Below are 25,605 nucleotides of genomic sequence, written 5' to 3'. Positions count from 1 at the left end.
CAGCAGCCCCCGTTTTTACACCCCGCGCGTTTTATTTTGTACATATATTACATATACATACATAACAGCACATTTCTTATACTTCTCTGTCGTACAGTCGTCACTTTCTCCTTCCTTCTTTTACATACTTTCGGTAAACTCAAACGCGCGGAACGGCTCTCTTCGATTTTGACAAACGGTCGAGATCAAAGACCAGAAGGTTTCATTTTCTCGAGTTTCATTACGTTTCTTTTTGTTTCACATTTTTTTAATGGATGGGGAAAGGAGCGTCGAATTTTATGCGAACCTGTTCTGACCCGAAAATAGTGACTCAAACAACGAAGCACAGAGCTTTGCTTTTTTCACACAAGGCACGCTCCTTTCGAGGTTTTAATTTTTCTTAATTCAAATAGCCTGCTGTAGAAATATTTGCTTCGAAAATCATTCCGTTCAATTACAGATATTCGATATTATATTTTGCCGCGTTCATATCGTAATAAGATTCTTTTCTTGAACGATTTGTCAAACTTGTGTGAAACGTATGCATATTTTTTTTTTTCACAAGGAAAATTTATTACGCTGTTTATAATTATCGACGCTTTACGATTTCAGGTAAGTATGATCATCGGGAAAAAGAGGTTCAACCCTTGAATATATTTCAAATTGAAACAAAGTTTCTAACTGTATGCCGGGAAAAACAGATTGGAATTTGTTTTTTCTTTTTTTACCCCCTGCAGGCATTGCGAAATGTTTTCGCTCGTTAAAGGGGATGGGAAAGATGAACGACGCGCATTATAATCGATTATAACAAGGTTTGAAGGATGAGCTTAATTATAACAAGCTGTTAGGAAAAATGAAAGATCGGTAAATAACGTCGGCAAATTTTTGTTTACAAAAAACTGAGCGACGCCGATCGCGTCTTTACTCGATAAATATCGCCATAATTGAGAAAAATTTGAAAGGATTATAAAGTTTTCGTTCGGCGAAGCGAGATGGAGCTGTACAATAATAACAACAATAACAATGATTTCTGAACCAGACGAAATTGAAGCCGGTTTGAAAATAAGTCGTTCGCGAACAATTTTGCCGAAGAGTATCGACACGAAACTAGAAAGGAACAGAAATAATTAAAAAGAAAGAAAAAAAACAACCAAATTTCAAAACTAAGCAAAATAATAAGGATGCAAAACAATCCTTCAGCCCGTTTGCAGTGCATTCTGCAACGGCGTAAAAGGGAAGAAAGAAAGGGGAGAAAATTTTGTCCGGTAAACCAGGAAGCCCATTGTGCTCTGCGCGAATACGAAATTGGCAATATTTTCTCGGTGAAATAATTAGCTGATATGATCTGGAAAGATAACGCCGTCTCTCCGCGAGACAAAAGAATGTTAAGCACTTCATTCTCCTCTGGCGTTCCTATTAAAGCCACAGTTTTTCTCTCTCCTTTACTTTTTTTGTTTTCGTTTTTTTTTTTTTTTTTTTTTTTTTCTTTATTCTCCTCATTCTAATCCTTCCGTGGTTTCATCCCTTCTTCCGTATACACGCTACGCGGCTTACTTCCGATTGATAAATAGGACTCGCGGTGAAAGGCTTGCTTTGTAATCGGAAAATTATACCGTGTAATAAACAAACTGTTGTGTTTTTGGGGGACGGATAAAATTTCGGGCGAGTCCTGAATTGAATTCTTGATTCTGGATACTCTGTACACGAATTTTGTATAAAAAGTACTCTGAAATATTCGAAATTCGATTCAAGCTCTGTATCGTATAATCCCTGAAATTTGAAGCTGTTTTTCAAGTTTGTATTTTAAAAAATGTTTTAAACACTTAAATAAATGTATAAACTCTACTGATTTTTCATACATCACGAAACCCTGTATAGAATCTTTTCTCTAATCTTTGAAGCCCATCAAAATTCTGTAAAATGTGAGAGAACTTTCAGAAATCTTTAAGTTCATCTTATACATAGTTTAAATGTTTGTGATACTTCTAAGTGACATGCAGTTATTCCCCCAAATATTTCCACAAATTTTTCACGAACGTTCGGTTGAATTTTTTTATTAGAGATAAAAAAAAAAATCACCAAAAAAAAAAAAATGAGAAAACAAAAGAAATGATAAAGAATTCGATCGAGAATTTGTAAGGAAAAAAAAAATAAAAAAACGGGGTGATCGCGAGGATTTTTCCTGTCACAGCAGGCGGTGGGAGATTATCGAAACATATGAGTGGTCAGAATTAGGCTGACCCTTGTGAACGCGGTGGGGGATGGAGGTGGATTGAACGAACGGTTGCCAATTTTGGTTGGTTTATTCAATCCGAGTAGCAAAGAAAAGCCTCGGGTGATTATTAAACCGGAACTATAGTGATACTTTAGTTATACGTTTCGAACTTGTACGTTTTTCTCGTTCACACGTTTTTCCCACTTATACGCCGCGTATTCCGTCCTCCAGCGCTGTTCTCTGTTCGGTTGTACGTTGTTACAGCTGACTTGTAAGTCGAAGCTTTCGATTTGACGTTCAACTTGCCTACCGCTAGATGGCGAGCGCGTTTTCGTGTTTCGTGAACTTTTCTACCGCTGGATGGCGTTGCTTGACAAACGTGCCTTTTCCTGTTCCAAACACGTTCCAGCAAGTTCAGGTCAGCGCCTCGTCTACGGAAAGACGATCTTTACTTACCGTCGCTGGATTAATGCCAACCCTTCGAGAATAAACGTAGTTTTTCGATTATGGAGAATACTCCGGGTCTAAATTACCCTGATCCATTTCTGACGAGTTACCATTTCAAATGTACGAGTACGATTTAACTGAAAAAATTCAGAGGTATACCTTCACTATCTTAGAATGCGATAGTGTAGTTTAGAAGTATAAATATGAATCATAAATATGAAAAAAAAATCTGTACAATGAGAAATTTTGAAGAATTACAGTTTTGGAAGCAAACGGTATGGGCAAGAATGATTCAGTACGTTCTTGAAGGGCTAACCTGGCGCGTGCTGCGGTAAAATGTTCCAATTAATAACATTAGTCGATTTCGCTAGGGATGAATAAAATGACGAGATGAAACAAATAAAACCACTAAAAATCAATCATTTTTCATCTACCAATCACGAAGGTTTTGAATATTCAGGTATTCGACTCTAACGTCAATCTCGTTTATACACGTCGATGTTACCATAACCCTTGAAAACCCTATAACTGAAGTTTCATTGCAGTGCGCAAAATACGTGATTCCTGTGCTTGTCGCGCATAATATTTTGGCTGAATTAGGGCAGCAAACTCTACTTTGCGTACCCAAGAATTGAATAAAAATATCTCTTGTTCCTGACTCAACCATGAGGTCAACTTTTTTTACCTCAAAGGCGGGACGAAAGTCGCATATTTTTCCCTAAAACGCATTTGCGGGAAATATGAGCGTAATTTAAAAGTCCCAATTTTCAAACAAATCTTGCGGCCAAAGTTCAGTCTGAGAAATAAAGTTCTATATTCAACACAGGAATAAAAGTTGACTTTATTCCCTTGTTACATAACGTACTATTCTTGCAGTGTAATTAAGTGATTCAATTGAATTCCCGTACTAGTGCGGAAATATTCTATTTTGCGCCCTCGTTGAGGAAAATTAATGAATTCAACTGTACTTAGGGTTAGAAAAATCCTGCGAGCAGACGAAGAGGCTGAGACTCGGAAGAACGTAGATAAAGTAATTTCGAGAGAACGGGGTGAGCCTTCGGCAAGTTCCTCGATCTCGGGATCCGCATTCTTTCGCGACGTCCTCCAAAATAGTCACCCGCCACAAGGATGCCCCTGCAGAAATATTTCACCCGCCCCCGGATATCCGCCCGCAATCCCATCTCCCGCGGCCAATAGTTTCGAGTTTATTAACCTAATGCCAAAGCTACGCTGCAAGCCGGGCTCGGCGAAATACGGGGGTGGGTTTTATTGCTAATTCGTTCATTTGTGCCGAATTAGGGGGGAAAAGAACTGATAGCTAGGGGCGGCTATAGACGAAACGAGATGCCTCACCCTTCGAACCGTCCTCGAGAAGCGCGGAGGCGTTGTTGCTCACGGATAACAGCTCGTCATGGATGTTGCGTATCTAATTACACGCCACTCTCCCATGAATATTCACTAATTGTCTATTGGTTTGGGGTCAATTAACTACCCGTCAATTTTCTTCTCCCTGTTTTTCTTTTCCTCTTCCAATTCTTCTTCCGTTTGTCATTGTACGGAGAGGATGTTCCAGCTATGCAGGTAGAGGCATGAATTCCTTGACATATCTCTATTTTTTACCGTAACAAATGAATTTCGCACACCGAGAGAAATTTTTAGTTCCGTTTATCGCTCAGTTCTGAACTATTTTCATTTTTTACCACGATCGAAAAATATAGTTCTAGGTAGAAAATGAAAATTCGTTTTATAGCTGTTACCGGAAAACCGTTACTGTTCTTTCTTATTGAGATCGTTGTTACTATATTTTCTGGTAACCGTTGCGAAAATTTATTAAATAAATTGACGTTAAAGCCTTGTTTAGCTAAAAACGTAGAGTAAACCTCAGAAACTGATTTTGCGTCGCAATTACCAAAAAAGGATCGACGATAGCGCAAAACAGTTACGCGTACCTCGTTTTTCGTAATTTCAACAACATTCGAGCAGTTTTTATTAACGATACCTGTTTTACTGAACTTTTCTAGTTACTGTAACAAATGAAATTTTTCTCAGTGTAGTTCCCGGTAAAAAATAACTGTAAAATATTTTTAGCGGTGATCTGAAAATATCTGGTATACGTTTATTACTATTTTTTTTTTTTTTAACCATTATCAGATATAATATGAGTTTTAAAAATATTTGAATTCTTGTTGTAACGATACTCTTCCTACGCAGGATTTTCCAGTGATTTGACTGTAACGAGTGGAGATTTTAATCAGTGTAGATTTTGGGATTTTATCAGATTTCCGGAATATAATCATCACGCTGATTTATTCGAAAAATTTCACGCATATAATTGCAAAAGTACCGCATTGTAAAAAATCCACCGTCACTATTTTCATCAAATTTATGTACATTTCATATGATACGAAAAGAAAAAAATGTCTCTCCATATATGTTTCGGCAAAGTAGCGACTTGTAAGTTTAAACAAAAGTATTTCACACTCGTGACATTCTCATTTCACCCACTATTTCAAATCATCCTCACCAATGTAATCGCAATCGCGTGCAATGTTTATAATACCTGTCCGTCTCTACTTCAAATCCGTGTCGCGAGTCAAAACAAATCTGATCCGCAACAGCATATCTGTTTATCATCTGCGTGTATTCTCGCCTGTAACTCGTCAGTTATCGTTCTCTTCTCTCTTGATATCGTATCAATAAATTGTCCTCTGTTGATAGTTAAACAGAATCAATTTGTAATCATCATCCCGCTATCATCGATCAATAATTCGCGGATCCCACGTCAACGATCCAGTATCTACAATCGTTACATCTCCGCACGATATACGAGAAAGTAAAGCTAGATGTCTGCACTGAAAATAAAAAAAAAAAAGGCAAACTTCAGGTTATTTTTTGCATCAATTTTTTTTGCATCAATTTTTGGAATATACGCACCTTGCCTGTATTTTTTAAAATTGAATGAAAACAGTCAAACGTATCGGGGTAAAACGGACCCCACAAAAATTAATGAAAGAAAGCTGCAAGAACAGTATTTTTAAAGTACTTTTCATCATGTTAGCAAGTAAATGTCAAGTTTTGCGGATCTAAAATTTTTTGTATGGGATGAAAATCTTTTCTAACATCTACCTTTACTCGATGTATTTCTAAAAATCCATTCTTTGAACACTAGAGGCTCGCAAATGATTTAAAAGGAAAGCAAATTATTATGGGCGGAAAATGAAGTTTGTATTCTCCATATTTTTTTGTCCGTATATTTTAGTTCTTCAAGTCTGTTTCGTAATTCTTACACATTTATACAGGTCCTAGCGATGAGAGAAAATGTAGGAAATTCCCTGAGATCTAAATATCGAGAATTTTATTATATTTTTTCTTTTTTTTCTTCTCGTTTCAAATCGAACAACAAGCTATTCTAATTTCCGTGTCAAATTTCGAATGTCAAACGATCTTTGAAAGAAAACTCCTTTCTCTGGCAGAGCGTCGACAAGACTTTAGATGGAAAATTAATCTAGGGAAGCGAAGAGCGTCAGAAAATTGGCATCGATCGGTGGAAAATTGAAAAAAAAAAAAAAAGAAAGAAAGAAAGAAAGAAACATCCTCGTCCTTCCATCGGAAGCGCCTCCAATAAAAGGGCGAGTCGTTTTTTTTTTTTTTTTTTTTTTTTTGTTTCTGTTTGTTCAATATTCTTTGTTCTTTTTTTTTTTTTTTTTTCTTTCATCCACGGTATCGCCGAACCGCACGCGGCTATCGGTTCTGCTAATAAGACGAAGAATCCGTTACGATACGGGCTCGCATGAGGGTGAAATAAAGTTCAGAGCGCCGCCGCGGCGCGCATCTCGGAACATTTCGAACCTTCTGCGCTTCGGGATTGAAACTGTCGCGTTTAGTCAGCCGCCGACCGCCTCCGGAAAGAGGACGCAGGACGCGCGGGAAAATCCGTGACGTGCAAACGTCGTCGGCGAGTTGCAGCAAACCCCCCGGAAAATAGGCCGTGGTGACAGTGTGAGTTTTCGCCACCGTTGATTTGCAGGGTGCGGTAAGGCTGGCCTTGAAAAAAATTTTGCGAGGTTAAAAGAATATTTCGAACAGACGAATAAATGGGCGCGAGTGAACAGTGTCGAAAAATAATACAAGAAAGAAACGAATCGCGAAATAAAAAAAATTAAATAAATCAAAATCTGGGAGGGTGGGGAGGGGGTGAATTTTTCGTTTCTTCGGATCGAAGCGGTTCGTTTTTGTCCTTTCTTTCGCTCTCGATGTTGATCCGGTCTTTCCGGAGGATCGGGTATTTTTGAATAATTTTTTGCTCGTCGTTTTTCTCCCTCTCCGTAATCTTTTGACAAAAAAGTTACAAAAATTACAAAAAAAAAAAAAGAAAAGAAATAAAACAAAAAATCACCCACCGTGACGTCGTCGCGTGGAATTTTTAACGCGATGAGAAAACACGGTGAACTATTTGAGGCAGTAATTCCGCAGTTTATGGGCACGTGGGTAATTACCGCGTGTGTGAATAATAATAACCGGGGATGAATACGGTGGTGGTGAATGTGCGGGGAGGAAATAGTTGAATGAAATTTTGATGATATGGTACAAGATTAGACAAGTCAAGGGATGAATAAGTTTGAGAACGATTATCGGTGCGACGATTTACAGTGAATTTTTGCTGTGCTGGAAACGGGGAGAAAGAAATTTGGAGAAAAATTTCACCCCCTCGGTACGTATTGCAATTACTAATCAACCACTTTGCTTTTGCTTTTTTTTTTTCACCCTAAGGTGTACGATCTTGATTTTCGTTTTTTACGATTTTCTCGAAATATAATAGACGTTAAATAATTGTCAAGTATACGAAATAGGGGTAAAATTTTCTGAAAAATCTATTGCCGATATTTAGTTTCTAGAATTATCCTCTCATTGCTGGAAAAACGCAAACTTAAAGAAAAAGAAAAAAAAACTAAAAAACTTCCCAAAATCGTTCAAAAAATGTTTTTTGTTTGTTTTTTAAATTTTTTTATTACGCAAATCAAGGCATTTTGAGCGAATAGTTTCATTTCAAAGTGAACGGGTTAATCCGGCACACATGCCAACTGCAATGCCGATCGTTTCGTCTTCCGAATCGTTGGAATTATACCTTCCCTCGGTTGAACAAACAACCCCCGCCATTTACCGGAATGACAATCCGCAGCACGCCAATTAAAAGTTAAATTAAGCCGCGGCTAGCTTCGCTCACGGACTCTGCGGAATCGGAGGATATCCTGCAGGATACAGGAACACTGCACCCTGCAGGTTTGAATAAATGACGCGCGGTTTAATTTTCAACGGTATTTAATAACACCGGTCAACAAGAATTTTGAGTCGCTGGTATCAAGACGCCAAATTTTGATTTCTTCCGTCTAACTGATGAAAGAAAAAATGGTTCTATTGGACAGAGTTTGGTTTTGCAGAAACCGGAACGATATTTCAGTTTATACAAAAAAAAAATTACCTATTTTCTCAGTCACTCGTCACTAATCGATAATAAACTACAAATGTAAAAGAATCGATAAATAAAGTTTACTTATCTCATTTTTATGAAACACATTTTCCCTGTTCTTCTGAATAGACAACCATAATATGCATTGAGAGAAATTTTTCGTTCCGGTTACGGCTCAGTCCTTGACTATTTTCATTTTTTACTACGATCGAAAAATATAGTTCTAGGTAGAAAATAAAAATTAGTTTTGTAGTTGTTACCACAAAGTCTAGTATCCGTTACTATTCTTTCTCATTACGCAAGCTTTGTAAGTGACAAATGAAGATATCGGTTGTTATTCGATGTATAAAATTGAAATTTATTTATTCAAATATAAACTTGAAAAAAAATAACAAAAAAACGACAAATATTAGGCAGTATTTTCGTTCCAACCGCAATCGCGGAATTTTAACGATCAAGCTCCAACGTATTTTGACGCTCCTGTAAATCTGGCTCAAATTTCCGGATACTGTTTGTCCTCCTCCCGCTTTTCCTCGACACGGCATTGCACTCTGTGGCAAACATTAATTAAAGCTCGTTTGCGACTAAGCTAAGGGCAGAAAATTCTTTATTTCAGCGAAAATCTGTCGTATAGGAAGAAATCCTCGTCGATGGGATTTTGGACAAAACCAGAAACGAATTTTGCCACATTGGGAACAAAGTTGTTTTTTGTAACAAAACTCTTTAGTATCTTTTTCAAGTTCCTTCGTTCAAGATCAAGCAGCATAAAATTATCTCAAATTAGCGATGATAATTTTGTCTGGTTTAGAACGATGTAAAAACAATTGCCGTACCTACTGTAAATACAAAAGACCGATTCGTGCATGTCGGACAAAGACGGGTTGAGAAAAACTATTGATAAATTGTGAAAATTTTTTATGAAATTCAACGAACTTTACCCAATCAATTTTGTGATTATTTATTGCGCGTTAAATCCAACCCGAGTTTATGATTAGAAAATTTGCAAGTTCGATGCAAAAATTGCCAGAGTTAAGAAATTAATTTTTTTGCTTCACATCAACTGAATTATTCAGTCAAGCTATCGGTTCTCATTAGAAAGTAATGTTTTATTTTTAAACTAATTCAAAAGAATTTTTCTCACCGAGTTTACACTCAATCTTCCATCAGTATCTTTTCAGGATCTGTATCGTACGTGTATCGTCTATAAAACAACGATATCGTTGTAACTTTGACGTTCTTCTATCGCGAGAAACATCCGACGTGTAATCTGGGAGGTTTTCGAGCGAAGGAAAATGGGCGAAGGTGAAGGGCGACGACGGCGGTAGAGTGTGAAAAGCGAAAGGCATTCCTCAAATCCGTCGAATCACGATCATAATACGCCTTTCGTGCGTCGATTCGCGTCTACGATTCCGCAGTGTTTGCCAAAAATTATTCTGTTAAGCAAGGAGTCTCGTTTGACAGACAATAAGTAAAAAAAAAAAAAAAAAACGAAAAAAGAAAAGTAGAAAAAATTCTTTCATGCTTTAACCTCTCACCTCGAGAATAATGTCGACTTGGAATGAAAAATTCCAAAAATTTACGGACCTGTTTTTGTAATTCGTTAAATTTCTGCGAGCAAAAGTTGAGGATGCATATCGGATTTACAGTCTGAACATTAAGCAAAAGCCTGCAAGCTCCGATCGAAGTCAACTTTTTAAATTTGAAAGAGTTTCTTCTTGAGGTTAGCTCAAGAAAAAAAGCTCGGTTTACGACAAAAAAAAAAACCGAAACAATGACAGAGCTTTTCAAAATTTTTCATTCAGTTAAACAGTATTCAACTTACAATCAGTCAAATTGTGTGAAATTGATGAAACTGATGATTATATCAATTGTATGAAAATGAAAGAATTGGAAAAATTAGAACGGTGAAAGAATATTGAAAAAATTTGATATACGGTGTTGGATTTTTATCGATGGTTAAAAATTTCGGTTCCGCGTTTCTCTCCCTCTCTCTCTTTTCACACGTACGAACCAGCAACGTACAATCGTTAAGCCCACCTTAAAGCAGGCGTTAACCCTTAACTGCCGAGTCGTTATTTCACCCAGCGAAGTTTATTGCTTCCGGGTATCTGATACACATCCGTATGATTATCGGCGCTTCATAACTTATATAATAATACAACGCCTATGCCATTTCGGTTCTATGGCAAACAGCAAACGAGGTTAGAGCCGCGATGAAATCGCAAGCCGGAAATAATTTCAGACTTTTGTAATTTATCGTACACCTACTTCCATTCAATTATCGTCCTCGTCGATTTCACCTTATCATTTTCAGTGTGTTTGTTTCTTTTTTTGCCTTTTTTTGTTTCTTTTTTTCTTTTTTTTTTTTTTTTCGTTTCCTTCGACACCGTTTGTTCAAAAATTTCTCGTCATTTATCACGGTAGACGGCGGTAAAAGTGGCAGGGAATTAGAGATGAGAATCGTTCCGGGTGGTTCGCGTAAATATAACGTATATTTGTATTTATTATATATATGTATACATATATCGCGTAAAACACGAGGCAAGTTATACTAATTAAAAATAACGATCTCTGATGTTAGCGGTCGCAAAACCATGCCTCGCAGCGTTACGACCTTCCGGTTGACGTTTCCGCAAATTCTGTTATATACGTGTATTACCTCGTTTGAAAATTACTAGAAAGTGGCTGAGAGTACCTGCATGGCCGTGGGGCGAATTCTCAACCGCGGTAAACAAGCCGCGGGGTAAAACGGGGCGAAACTATGACTGTGCAAGCTCAATTACGGAATCCGACTCGAACTGCACGCGCGGCGATCGATCGGAAGATCTTTGAGAACTCGGTGAAATAAGGGAAAAATTTTACGCGACTCCGAGTAACTGAAATTACTGAAATTTCTCGACGAAATTCGATACGCAATACGCTAGTTGATAATTCAAACCCTCTTGAGTTTCATTAGATTTAAAAAATTAATTATTGCCGGTCAAGTGTCGAGTTACGGGAGCGAAAAAGTCGAAGCTTAATTAATAGCAATACGACACTGAAATTTTTAGTTTCGGTTACCACTCGGTTCTTATATATTTTCTTTTTTTACATAGATATGACATAAAAATGACTTTACTGATGACTCTGATATGATGTCATGTTGTATGACATCATTATGACATAGTACTGACATAAAATTTGACTTTTATACGACGTCATGATTGTGACTTGAATATTACGTAAACATTATGTCTTATCCCTGTCATATGTGTGACGTCACATCAAAGTCATAAATTTGTATTATTTACGTAAGAAATAAATCATACATTTACATAAATTTCAAGTCATATTCTGACGTCAAAAGGATATCATAATACCGTCATATGCTTACGTAAGAAACAACTCATATTTTTACGTAAAATTGATGACCGTCATACTTAAGCATCAGCTTCCTAAAGCTAACTAATGTCACGACGGTATAAAAGAAAAAAACGATCAACGATACTTTTCTATTGATATATGTTCTAAGCTGTATCATGTATTGATTTAATAATTCGTAAGTGGAATTTCACATGACATTTCTTAATTTTTACTTTTATATTTAGTGTCAGAATTTAACTTACCGCAATTCTCTTTAAATGCAAAAATTAAATGTATCTTTAACATTGAAAATATTAGGATATTGTCACGAATAAAATATACAAACTAATTTCAAAATCAACTGTTATATTGTAATAGAGGTACAGTAACAAAATAATCACTATTTGTAAATGAAAAATACAAACATTTTGACTTTACAACAACGTTCAAACAGTTTTTTTCTAACGATACCTGTTTTAACTCAATGTTTCCAGTTACCGTAACAAATGAAATTTTTCCTCAGTGTGTTCATCTGAAGTATTGTATATTTATTTAATTATTTACATTTTTATACCGCTTCTCGCTTTGCTGCCGAACAACATCAATGGGGCTTTTTTTATCTCCCTGCGAAATGTTACTTTTTATCACGATGTTTTTTCCATACGTCGGTAATTGTTCGTCAAGTTCACTCTCCAGACTTATTTTGCATGTGTGTACAAATGACGAATGTAAGGCGGTTCAGCCTTCCTCGATTATTTTATTATAACCATCGTCCGCTATCGCGATTGTTAACTTTTTCAACTTCGTCAATTAAATTATGGCTATATGCACAATATAGTTTTAAGAGTCGTGAGTTTAGGGCTCTTTTATTGCTATATTGTTATTACCATTATCAAATCGATCGATCGGCGCGCAGGACGAATGTAAAGGGAATTATTTACCGGCCTATTCTCCGAATTTAACGTATCCAATTACGGATGAACAGGTTTCATGAAACCGATTGAAAGCAATGACGAAAAAATGATAAATATGACAGGATCGAATGAAAATTCATTTCATATAGAATTATACCTCGAATATTTAACCGTCGGATGGATTCAGTTTTCCCTAATCGCGAGATATTTTAATCGTTCCACGATTATCAAGAAATTTGCTTACGTTCGATCGGTTTAATCGGTTCATCCGTCAAATCGATTAGTACGCAACCACTTGCGAATAAACAGTTGACGGATGATTTGATTTTGTCGAATGGAACGAATTTCTTACTTCATTTATTTTATTTTCTTTCCCTCGATTAAACGTACGGATCATTGATCAGCTTGTACAATATTTGTTCAATTAGAAGGAGTGTTGGAATTTGTAAGTAAACGAAAGCTGTTTAAATAGTCATTGATCACCCGATAAATATGACGAAAATAAATCTGTCACTTAATTAAATACAAAATTATTTAATGAAAATACAATTTCTCATCTAAATGAAATAAATGAGATTCTCACATTTTCGGAAATAATTGTATTCGGTTGTAACATAGTTTATTCGTTCTTTTACTTGTTTGTTTACTCTTTCTTGTGATCCCCTTACGACCTTATCCATCTTCGAAAGTTTTTGCGATAACTTCAGAGAGTCTGGAGACAGTGAAACAGGACTCTTCGTCTCGCGATATCGAACATATGTGAGCGGGAGCGTGTCTGATATTCACGTGAATTGTCTAGCGGAAAAGATTGCCTCTCCATGTATGGACCTTATAAATCAGGTTTCTCGGCTCTAGTTTTTGACAGCCAAATCACGCCGGGAAATCTTGTATTAGATATTTTTTTCTCGACAGTCAAACTCCCCCCCAACAATGTGATGATATTTTTCATTTTTACTTACTGTTCCATTTTCCATACATCCAGTCGCGATACGTTCGTTCGATAAACAAAAAACTGCAATTGGGCTAAATTTTGAAGAATGTGAAAAATGAACATTTTTAAACATCGTGGACACTTTGATACTTGCTTACAAATCAATCGAAAAATACCGGCTTGGTCGATTTTCAATATGTCGTTCGATACGTTGTTTGTTCGCTGCCAATTTATCGGTTATGAACTGAGAAAGTAAGAGGGACGAAAATGGATACACAGATAGATAGATAGACAGATTTAGATAGATAGATACATAGTTGAATAGGTGGAAAAACTTGAATAGATAGAAGGAATTAGATAGTTGGATACACAGTTAGACATGTGGATAGATTTGAATAGATAGATATATTTCGATACTTAGACACATAGTTAGACAAGCGGATGGATAGAATTAGATAGATAAGTTTATATGGGCACATAGATAGATAGAGAGATTGCAGATAGATAGGTAGATCGATAGTTATACGGATAGATAGATGGATAGATGGATAGATTTAGATAGATAAGTACATAGTTAAATAGGTGGAAAAACTTGAATAGATAAGAGGAATTAGATAGTTAGATACACAGTTAGACATGTGGATAGATTTGAATAGATAGATATATTTCGATACTTAGACACATAGTTAGACAAGCGGATGGATAGAATTAGATAGATAAGTTTATATAGGCACATAGATAGATAGAGAGATTGCAGATAGATAGGTAGATCGATAGTTATACGTATAGATAGATGGATAGATGGATAGATTTAGATAGATAAATACATAGTTAAATAGGTGGAAAAACTTGAATAGATAAGAGGAATTAGATAGTTAGATACACAGTTAGACATGTGGATAGATTTGAATAGATGGATATATTTCGATACTTAGACACACAGTTAGACAAGCGGATGGATAGAATTAGATAGATAAGTTTATATAGGCACATAGATAGATAGAGAGATTGCAGATAGATAGGTAGATCGATAGTTAGACGGATAGATAGATGGACAAAAAGAAGTTACATACAAAAAGCAGTAAGAAGGAATAGAACAGAGACAAATGTAGAGGTAGAGAAAGAGAGAGAGAGAGAAAGAGAGAGGGAAGAGAGCAACGAATGGCATATATACCTGGAGGTAAAATAGAGGGCCGCGGTATTGCGATTCTGAGATAAAAACAGCTTCTTCTTCCGTCTCGACAAGTGCGAGCAACCGAAAGGCCAATTTCTTCCCCTAGTTTTTTTTTTTTTTTGTTTTTCCGCACACACCGTTTTTTTTTTGTTTTTTTTTTTTACCCCCTCCTCTTGTCCTCCTTTCATTCTCCTTTCCTCATTCTTTTTCACTCGTTTAGAGGAAACGGTGGGGAAAGAGAGGCGGAAAACGGTTCTCAGCGAACTCACTCGACATCTAATTTCTCAATATTTACCGTTCGTTCTCTTCGTACACTAAATCGCAATCGCGGTCTGAAGGGGTTGCGCCTCGTTTTCGAACTCGTGCAATTTAACAGCGAAGAAGCGAGATACAGAACTGTCGAGTTTTATCCAGACACCCTTTCACTTCTCTTTTTCCCGCCGCGCTGAGGAAAATTTTATTTGTTACGGTAGCTAGAAAAATTGAGTGAAACGGGTATCGTTAAAAAAAAACTGTTTGAATATTGTTGTGCTTTTCGAAAAGAAATTTCGAATGAAAATTATTCATACATTTAAATTGCCCGCGGCTAATTTAAGAAAAAAAAAAAAAGAAAAAAAGATACATATAAATTGTCGAAATCACGTTGTTTCGTAACTTCATGGTTCTCGGCAGATTTATTCCATAACTAGTTAATGGATAAAATATTCTCGCTCTTCATAATTTCAATAACTATTATTCGAATTAGCTTTCTCAGAGGCGAACAAGCATTTTGTTTTTCCATCCGTGGAAATTTTTCCGAAATTTGTCTTCATCCGCCGTCCCATCGCGGAACAAATCGAAGGTGGATCTTCTTGAATTTACCTTCCACCACCATCTGGGGGGTGAATCAGCATCATCGGCTATGTAACGGAGGTGCGGAGAATCCGTCGCGTTATTTCTTTTCGCGGAATGCACTCGCTGCCCCGACCGTAATGCTGGGTTCTTATAAAGTCCGGGTCGAAAGAGTTGCTACGAGACGAAACTATCCTGGGGAAATAATGGGCGTCAAAAGCTTTGCCCGATGTTCAACGCCTCGGGCCGATTTTCCGGAGTTTCCGCAGTGGAAAACCTGCCCGAGCTTTGCGGTATCGTCAAACGGAAGTTGGCTTCTTCTTCTCTTCCGCGACGCGAGGCTACCCTCTCAATTTTGAATGTCATGCTTAGTTAGATACCCGTCTTATCTCTCACGGAATTTTTGCCCACCTCTCCCCGCTTCTCGACTCTCTGTCTCGTGCTTCGGGGGAATAATAAACCCCTTTGGAAAAGGTCTTTGAATGAAATTTTCAAGGGAGAAAACTAAAACGAAAATTTTTCCGAGGGAAATGATTGAGAAATTAAATATCTACTCTCGGGGGTTTTATTCGATTTTTGTCGCTGTACCGTTTTGTAAAATTCATTTCCCGAGTCTGCGAGGAAAAAGAAAATTCAACGACAATCAAGAAAGAGGAAAATTTGAAGTCAAAAATAGTCAAGGACTGAGCGGTGACCGTAACTAAAAATGTCTCTCGTGTGCAGTCTTTTGATTTTCGATACCTCACATCGCACGTTTCACACAGCATGCGTGAGAAAATAATCGCGATAACGACAATATAATTAACGGGGAAGAAATTAGAAACGTTTGACAAAAAAAAAAAAAATACCGAAATGGGAAAATTTTTATTATTCTCAATAAATCTTCCGCCTCTTCGGGTGGCACCGAAAATCGAGAAGCAACCCCTGAAACATATCGTCGGCCGGATCCACCTGGACCTGTATCCATAATACGGATAAATGTTTGTACGCAATGCGCAAACGGGCTTGATAATTTGAATTAAGAAGCACGGCGGCTACCGCCGAGCTCAGAATGGCGGCTGCAGCACCTCGGCACCACGAAACAATTAATTCTGAAAACAAAATGGGCGTCCGAGTTAATATATATTTATGTACGTTTATTATATTCGGCCCCTGGTCTTCGCCGTCGTTGCAATGAAATACTTGACGCTCTCCGTTTTCAAATTCTACCCTCCGTTAATTTTCCTAATGATATTTTCATATCGCACGTTTATGCATATATGCATATTGTATACATACATATACATATATATATATATATACAGGTATACGTGTATAGTACACATCGCACTTGGACGATAATTAATTAAGTTTTCTTTTTTTTTTTTTTTTTTTTTTCCACCACTTGTACAGCTGCGCACGAAAAACCGTTTGACGTATTAATTGACTCTATTCATATGCTACATTTATATATATATATATTCAAACTGACGATTCATTTTTTTTTTTTTTTTTTTACATACCCGTAATTTTCGACCGAGCAGTCACCGACCAAATAATGTATAGCAAAAAAATGTTGAAGTTTCCAAAGATTTTCGTTGGATTGTAATTATGTTGAAATTACAGACATGCTTCTGAAAAGTGGATATCGACGAAATATTATTTATTTTATGAAATAATGTCACGTCGCAGGAATATACGAAGAATCGTTCAATTTCGAAACTGGTCGGTGATATTTAACGTCACTTTTTGAAAAATCGCGCCGTACTATAAGAGGGGAAGTTTATGAATTACGTCATCGATTCGAGGGGGAGGCGGAAATTGTGACGTGGTACGCAGAAAGTGAAATTTAGAAATAAATTTTTCGATCCTATTTAAATAAATTCACGTAAATAGATAAAAATAACACAATTATTTCATACGAACGTTTCGAGGAATACATAAAATTTCTGCAATGCGTGTGCTTTTGTTAAGCTGATTTGAGAAAAAACAAAAAAAAAAAAAAATTGTATCGCATACCTTAAATTCAGGTATTTTTAAAATCTGACATACGATGCACGAAAGGGGGGAAAGGTGGTACATAAAAAACCCTAAAAATTCGATGACGCAATTTATGAACGCCTCGTAAAATTCCATTGACAATTGTGAACAAGCGAGTTCAAGAATGTTCAATAATGTTAAAAAATTGCGCCAGATGCTGATCGATGCGAACTGCAAGGTATTTCAAATTTCCAATGAAATCAGGTAGAACTCGCGAACGAAAAGTTATCCGAATTTCGGGTGAACGATCCATCCATGCACCACGATTTTCCAACTGCAGTCCCGAGTCCGGGAAATGTATACGAGTTTCGAGGCGCTGGCGCATCGGAATGAAGCAATAACCGCTAATTTGCGAATCGAATCGTAAATCTGAACCGACGCCTGGTGCAGGGACGCGCCCCCATTGTGCGCGTACGATATGGACGTCTATATGTATGGTGTATCCACACACACACACACAAGTGTATATTTATGTATGCATATGTATATATATATATATATATAAATATATATGCGCGCAGGAGGAAAGAGCAGAGAAATCCATTTGCCAGATTGGATTAAACAATTGGCAAACAGTTTATACAAAACTCGAAATTCGAAATGGTCGAGTGACTTTTACGGTGATTGCTGGTAAAACGATTCGTAATTACGAACAATGGTCAGGAGATGTCCGTGGCGTTTTATTGAAAATTACACTGGTTCACGCCGTTTGTACAAATCGGCTGCACCGAGAGAAATTTTTATTTCCGGTTACCGCTCGGTCCTTAACTTTTATTTTTTTTTCATTTTTTACCACGATCGAAAAATTTAGTTCCAGGTAGAAAATGAAAATTAGTTTTATAGCTGTCGACGGAAAGTTTAGTATCCGTTGATATTCTTTCTCGTTACGATCGCTGTCGCTGTGTTTTCTCGCAATTGTTGCGAAATTTTAATGCTTGTTCAAGAATAAATTGACGTTGAAGCCTTGGTTAACTGAAAAAGTAGAGTAAACCGAAAAAAATTATTTTGCGCTGCAATTACCAAAAAAGGATCGACGATAGCGCAAAATGTTTACGCGTACCTCGTTTTTCGTAATTCTTTCAGTTACTTTAACGAATGAAATTTTTCTCAGTGTGGAACCTTTCCCCGAGTGTAGTGAAATTATTAGAATCTGGCTAAAATTCGCGCTAGAAGATAAAATCCAACGATCTACGGCAGCTATCGGTGAAAAGTTTACTTAGTGTAACGTTCGGTCTTCTGAATTTGAGTCCAAAACTTTTTTTTTTTTCTTTTTCCTGTCGTTGAATATTCGGAGATTCATAAGATTTTCGGTTCTCGCGATTTTCACTACTTTTGACCATGTTCATCTGAGCTTTGAATCAGACTCAAATTCGTGCAAAAAAAAAAAAAAAAAAAATCGAGGCGAATTTTACTCGACGATAATGAAAATTTCTCACAAAATTAGTTTACGGGTTTCATAACTGGTCACGATAAAATTTCAACGTTATTTGACATTAGTTTATACATTTTCTCTCAAATTCTGCTGTTTCAACATTTTGTTCTTCTCTCCTCGAGAATAGTTAATTATGCAATGATAATTCAGTTTCACCGTTGATTAATTTTTTACCATAATTTCACGATTTTCCAATTCTTCCTTGCTGAAACAGCTGTATCAAAAAAGGAGAGAGAGAGAGATAGAAAAAAAAAACGAAAAAAAAAGGAAAAACTCAAAAACCAAAAATCAGTATCGAATTCTAAGGTGCGAAATTATATTTCATCGAATAGTTTGAGCGGGGGTTGCATTGAAGGGAAATTAAAACCACGGCGTTGAGCTTTGGACGGCGATGGTAAACATATGATCGGTTCGGCATAATCAAGCGTGCAAATAATCGAGGGTCGCGGGCATTTAATTGCGATCCTATCGGCGGCTGAAGGAGAGCGGCGCGGGAGGGGAGGGTGGTAGGTATAAATGGGAGAGGATCGGATATATGTGCAATTAAAACAAATGTTGACAGAACCGAACGGCAACGTTCCAATATATCGGCTCAGTCGCGATGCGGAATCATAGGCGAATGCGCAACAAACCGAGTGAAATAATTGGAAAACGAGCAAATCTTCATACACCATTCACCCACCTATGTGTTGCACGAATGCCATTACGGCTGCAGATGCGGATTGTAATTCTATGATTCGCGGGACGATCGGGTCAATCGCTGCGTGAATTATGGGGGTAAACTAAATACCGGGAAAATCATCCTCGAGTAATGTATCTGAATTGACAGAAGATAATCAAATCGTATACTACATCGCCACACTGTACATTATATCAAACCGCGTTTGAAACACAGAAATTCGATCTGACCCCGAATCGTTCACACGTGCATTGCAATTAAATCAGCTTCAATTATCATCTCGATATTGACGCGGTATCGATGATCAATATTGTCGTCCCATTCGCCGTATCAATGCGGTAAATACCGAGTCAATCCTGTTTTATACCGACGTTATTCAAATTTTTTTTTCCACAGAATTTGCCTGACCAATATGGCGCCGATATCACGGATGAATCAGCTGACGTTCAATTGTGCGATTATAAAAGTACGGAGAACTTTGCGCAAGCTGTCAAGCTTTAGTTTTATCGCATGGATTAAGTGGAGCGCAAAAAATGCGACGAAAGAAGTCGTTTAAAATTAAATACGGTGAGGTTATATTGCAGTGTACTTCTTTACCATCAGATGCCACGGCGTCACATTTTCACTACGGGCGATTGCAGTGGCGATTAATTTTTTGTGTCGAGAGATACGGAAAGGAAAAACTTTTTTCGGGGAATTGACATTTGTATCTGTCGATTTCTCGGCTCGATTTCTTACGGTTAATAAACGACGCCGTGATTTTACTCGAGTATCGATGGACGACGTCTCGGTGAAGGACTTCCTGTAGTTGGATATCGGAGAGGTTCTTTTTCCCCCTTTTTATATCATCCCTCCGTCGAAGAGTCACTGCTGAATGGAATATATACGAGATCTGACTCGGTTTTCTTCTGTTGTTGCAGATGCATTTCGGAGTCTAGCGACAGAGACGAAGAGGCGATAATAATATCGTGGAAAAAGCGGGAAAAACATGGCTGACAGAAGAAGAAGGAGCCGATACCTGACGATCAGCGTTCTGCACATTATAATGATAATGTGTCAAGGTAACGTGAATTCTTATACTGATATAATCAACTTTGATGCCCCAGATTTTATTCCCTTACATTTTTTCTTACTGTGATTACTAGAAATTTTGACTGTTTTAATTTTCTATCGTAATCGAAACATTTAGTTACAAACACAAAGTGAAAATGAGTTTTGTAGCTGTGTTCATAAAACTCTACTACACGTTGCTATTCTTTTTGATTAGAACGACTTGTACTTCATCTTCTCGTAACTTCTGCGATAATTTCATGTTGGTGAAACAATAAATTAAGGTCAAGGTCTTGTCGGGCCGAAAAAAAAATGTGCGAACAAGCTAAGCAAACAGATGTTCATGCTGCGATAGTCAGAAAACGTAGTATCAACAAGTATAATTACACTGTTACAAAAATTTAACTAAATATAATGTTCCAGCAGATCGACTTGATATTTGCGTTATTTGTTACATTTATATCATTATTTATATCACATTATGTTCTGTTATAGTAAAGACGGAAATTTTTTCATTTTTATCATTCAAGTTATCATATCAACGTTTCATTCGTAGTTGTTCCTTTTTTTTTGTGCTCAATAATAGATCAAAAAATGGTCAAATCAAGTTAAAAATTTTAGTGGACCTGCTGGGATATTTTATTTGTTCCAACCGTGAAATGGACTAAATGGTTATCTGTGATCAAATTTTATCGTTGCACCATGGAGCCATGTTTAAACCGTTATTGTAACGATCCTCTTTTTGCTAGAATTATCCAATAACCATGAGAAACGAAATTCTTCTCGGCAAGTCTGAATTATTCAGCCCATATGCTCATTAAATGAGGTGCAACGCCAATCTCGGATGGTCGTAACTTGATACAGTGTTAAAGTAACCACCGCCTTAAGCGACGTGACGCACTTGTTACACCGGATGAGATTTCCCCAACTGGCGTCGGACGCGGGATTGAAAGTAGAATCGAGGGACGTTATCGGGAAGTAAAGCCGCGTCGAAAGGGGGACGAAGCTAAGGCGAGAGGGGAATTTAAAATTGAGATTCCCCCGTTTTTTTTTTTTTTTTATAAATTTTTTTTGCATGTGTGCTTTTTTTTACTTTTTTTTGTCTCTTCTTCTTCTTCTTCTTCTTCTTCTTCTTCTTCTAAGGAATTACCGAATTTCTCAGATCCTCGCGGGGGTGAAATTTGAATAATGTTATCGATCGGGGCTTCGCAGCCTCGGTGAAACTGCGGGGGGTGGAGGGGTTTGGTCTAACTGAAATCAAAAGTTCCACAACGGTTATTAAATGGGCGGAGGAAGTTTACGCGTAAAAGTTGTAATTATCACTAAATAAGAAATTACGAAGCAAAATATAACGCGGCTGCGAAGCAACCTCGGAGTAGCCACCCGTCTTATACTGTATATATAGCTCGCCATTCGGGAAGTTTTAAATGATCCGGCCACCCTCTGCTTGAACCCCCACGGGATCCGGCGTCACCCCTTCTCGCTCCGGTGGAATCACCTCGAGGTGCCTTGAAATATCTGTATTAAACTTAATCTACGTCGGTTGATAACTTCGTAATGTACCAATTAAAAGTACAACGGTGGCAATGATTAATTCTTCAATTATTGCTAGGGTCGTGCTTAATTTAAAAACCATCCTCTGTACGATTCTACTCTTGACGAGCACGCTTCGAGCTGCACTTAAGCTTCGTCGTGCAAAGAATTATTTACACTCTCACCCTCCTTTCGTCGTTACGGTTTCATCGAGAACCAGAAATTCAAGATTATTGGTCTCGGAAGTTGAGAATCGTTCTCTGATGTCTTCGAAAGATGTTGTCAATTTTCCAAATACTTTGTTGAATTTTCAAACGAAAACCTCGTCTATGGGATATTGAAGATACCCTTGGTGTGATCGATATTTTATATGTAATTTATGGTATCGAGTCTAAATATCGCAAGTAAATGATAACATTCGCAAAACACACATTGCTATCAACATTTAAAATTTATCGACTTACTCATTGTATTGCACAGAATCAATACAACGGATTACTATTATTCTAGAAAAAAATGTGTTTGAAACTACAATAGCATTTATAATTGAACGTTGTTGATTTGTGTATGCGTTGATTTCACGTGTGTTCAGATGAATTATGTTGAATGTGTGAGTGTTGTATTTGTCATGTGTTATTCAGACATGTATCGGTAATTTATTACCAGAGAAAGAGTATAAATTGTCCAAAAAACACTCTCTCGAAATGTGAAGTGAATCGGTTGGGTCGTATTCGAGTTATTCTTGGCATCGCGAAACATTTCACCTAGGGAAACAGTTGACGTTATTGTCAATAACAATGAGTCTTGCGAATTTGTTTAAATTAAAAAAAATGTTGAAACAAAGCTAGGTCTCGATACTTTTGAATAAAAGAAACCGGAATGAAATCGAACAATTGACTTTCGAGATATAAATTTGCAAAATTCACCCGCTCTGAGGTCTCCAGGATGGTTGTAAAATATTGTACAAGGGTCCCGCGGTGTTTCTCGCTTTGTCAAAAGAGCGTGAAGTCACCTTGATATGCATGACGTAACGTTCGGAGTGTATCGCGTCGAGACGAGGGGGTAAAGGAGGCCGTTTCTGTGTGCGATGTCTCCGTAATTTCGGTTCACTTTGAACCTCGCTAATTTAAATACATATTAATGTGCGACACGTGTAGCTCGGCCTGACGTGCAGCGGGACTCCCGCAAGCTCGCCGCGAAACGTTGCGCATGCGCGGACTTTCGCCCGTGTGTAGCGTAGCCAATCAGCGTCACGCTCCATGCATACAAACGAGCTCGTCACACACGTGTCTCGGGGGCGAACGTTGGGTGCCTGCCCTCCCTTCTAATGGATCTTGGATACTGGATACTGGATACTGGATACTGGATACTGGATACTGGGTAGTGGATACTCCGTACACTGGATACGGGTGCTCGTCGCGTACGTCGTGCTCCGTATAACTGAAACTGGATGAAACACAATAACCCTCCTTCCCAGTTATCAGGAACGCCGAACGCGCGCTTGCAGCATAATAAAAAAGGGCCGCGGTTGTCGGGATTCTTCAAGACATACATTATAGAACGTGACAAGAGGAGACTGAGAGATGTCGGATACCTAGAGCGGAACGTGTCAGCTGTAACGAGGTCTCCGGACTATGTTCACCTCCCCGTGATGATCTCATCGTTTTCGATTTCTTTTTTTTTTTTTTGTCAAGAGGTTGCGAATCGTTGGAAGAGAAGAACGCCATTTGCAAGTTCTCGATGTTTGAGAAAACGATGTCGCCGTCACAGTTGTGATCTAGTTTGAGGGACATGGTTGGGGAATGTGTTGTACCTTGAAACATGTCGACGATTTCGACGCGTAGTGATGTTAGTTTAAAAAAGAACGCTGTGAATAGTGAGGTCTATGAATGACTTTCTCGGAGATCCATTTATGCGATGAGTCGCATAGTACACCTAGTGAGTATATCGTAAAATCTTGTCAGATAAGAATTGCTGCTTTCACAAGAATTAGTTTGCATTAAATCTCACTTGACGCGTCGTGTTTCAAGGTAATCAAGGTACACGAGGGTATGTTTCGAGTTACACGACGGTGTTGTACCTTGGTGCACATTTCAATTCCTCTTTCAAACTGGGTGACAAAACAATCAAGCTGTTTGAACAAATAAACGGGCGTAGAAATGTTTCGTTATGGACAGACTGCTGTTTCAGATGATACCAATTTCACATCGTAATGTTGAAAGCTTTCGATTCTATAGTCTAAAATCGAAAAAGCGTCTTGAGGTACAAAACTTTCCCCTACTTGATGCACTAACCGTACAGTTCGAAACTTACTCAAGGTTTAGACCGAGTCAATTTTGTTTCTGGTTGTTTGAAGTCCATTTTTTGATTTCCATCACAACCATAAAATACAAATTACAATTCAGCTTTCACTAAACAGTGATTTCGGACTCATAGATCCTCAACCCATATCAAAATATCAAATACCAAAGCATGTAAGTGGTCCCAGTTGGAGGGCTTCCTGGTCTGGGCCTGTTTTATTCTTCACCTTAACACCCTGCGAATGGGATTCCAATCAAGGACCCAATGGAGCCTACGGAATAAATGTCTGAAACAGATTACCGGTGTCCGCCTCCGGCAGTGTGCTTCGGGTTCTTCGACACCCTCGTTAACCATTGACGTCGATCGATGTAACGGAGGGTGGCAGTGGGCTCACTTATTGTCAATACTCGATAGAAATAACAACGATTTCGGCAGATCGTAACAATCCGCAATGCACATGTAGGCATGTACAACGTACGTGTATGGGTATATTTGTATAGTGTAGTGCCGGTGTATCTATCGATGTGTTTCCATACATACGTGAAGGAATATTGATTCGCTGGGGCAACCTGGCCGAAGCGCTAAAGCGGTGACCATTTTAATTTACGATATGTTAGCTCTATCGTTACGTAGATTCATTCGCGTATATATACACCTGTGCACCCCCCTCTGGTCCGCAGTTTTTTGCGCCCCCAAACTGGACTGAAAAAGTTTGCTGGATTGATTAATTTTAAGCATTTTCCACACCCTCCGTTTCTGCAGGTATAATTTATCCGTTGTAAAAAGCACCCGATGAGCAAACGCCACTCGGCACGAGTAGCGAACGAATTCATCGTTAGCGATGTCCGAAAAATTGGGTATTTTTTAAATTTTAAGAGAGAAGGTTAAACTGCACCCTTAGAAACTTTGTTCGTTCTTTTCTTCGTAATTCTTTCCACCTTTTGGCTCGCTGCAGTAACAAAAGTAAGTTTTTCTTCTTTGGCACGCTTCCCGTAACTCTTCGGTGTAATTTCTCTTTTCTATTATATTCTTTTCTGCTTTTTTGTTTCTCTAACATTTGTTTTTTTTTTTTCTGTACTCTCAAATTATGATCCCCCCAGTTTGCTCTCGCGAGTCTCCGGCTCAAAGCTAAACAACGGGGTTTCCTTTTTCTTTCCTTTTTTTTTCTACTTCTTGTTGTTTTTACAACGAAGTAACTCGTCGGGAACAGCTGAGTATCCAGCGCTAGTTTCTGCTGTTCTTTCCGCCTCCCACTCGAGCGAAAGAACTTTGATTCCCAGGGCGGCGCTGG

The 25,605-nt window shown here is 37.9% G+C and overlaps 1 protein-coding gene across 3 annotated transcripts in view; it reads left to right on the top strand.

The window, feature by feature from the left end:
* LOC124182559 (lachesin-like) overlaps positions 1-25,605 on the top strand; it is a 203,092-nt gene that overhangs the window by 12,699 nt on the left and 164,788 nt on the right. For 2 of the 3 annotated variants that reach the window (XM_046569997.1, XM_046569995.1), the window contains exons 1-2: positions 6,864-7,352; positions 20,351-20,491. In XM_046569997.1, coding sequence (XP_046425953.1) covers positions 20,419-20,491 — 73 coding nt within the window. In that variant the 5' untranslated portion in view covers positions 6,864-7,352; positions 20,351-20,418. Of the gene's footprint in view, positions 1-6,863; positions 7,353-20,350; positions 20,492-25,605 lie in introns of those variants that run through there. The other variant, XM_046569996.1, reaches the window with a different exon arrangement.

The sequence above is a fragment of the Neodiprion fabricii genome, chromosome 5 (assembly GCF_021155785.1).
Source record: "Neodiprion fabricii isolate iyNeoFabr1 chromosome 5, iyNeoFabr1.1, whole genome shotgun sequence".
In the NCBI taxonomy this organism is placed as follows: domain Eukaryota; kingdom Metazoa; phylum Arthropoda; class Insecta; order Hymenoptera; family Diprionidae; genus Neodiprion; species Neodiprion fabricii.
Note: the sequence above shows the minus strand (reverse complement) of the source record. Positions and strands in the feature narration are given on the sequence as shown.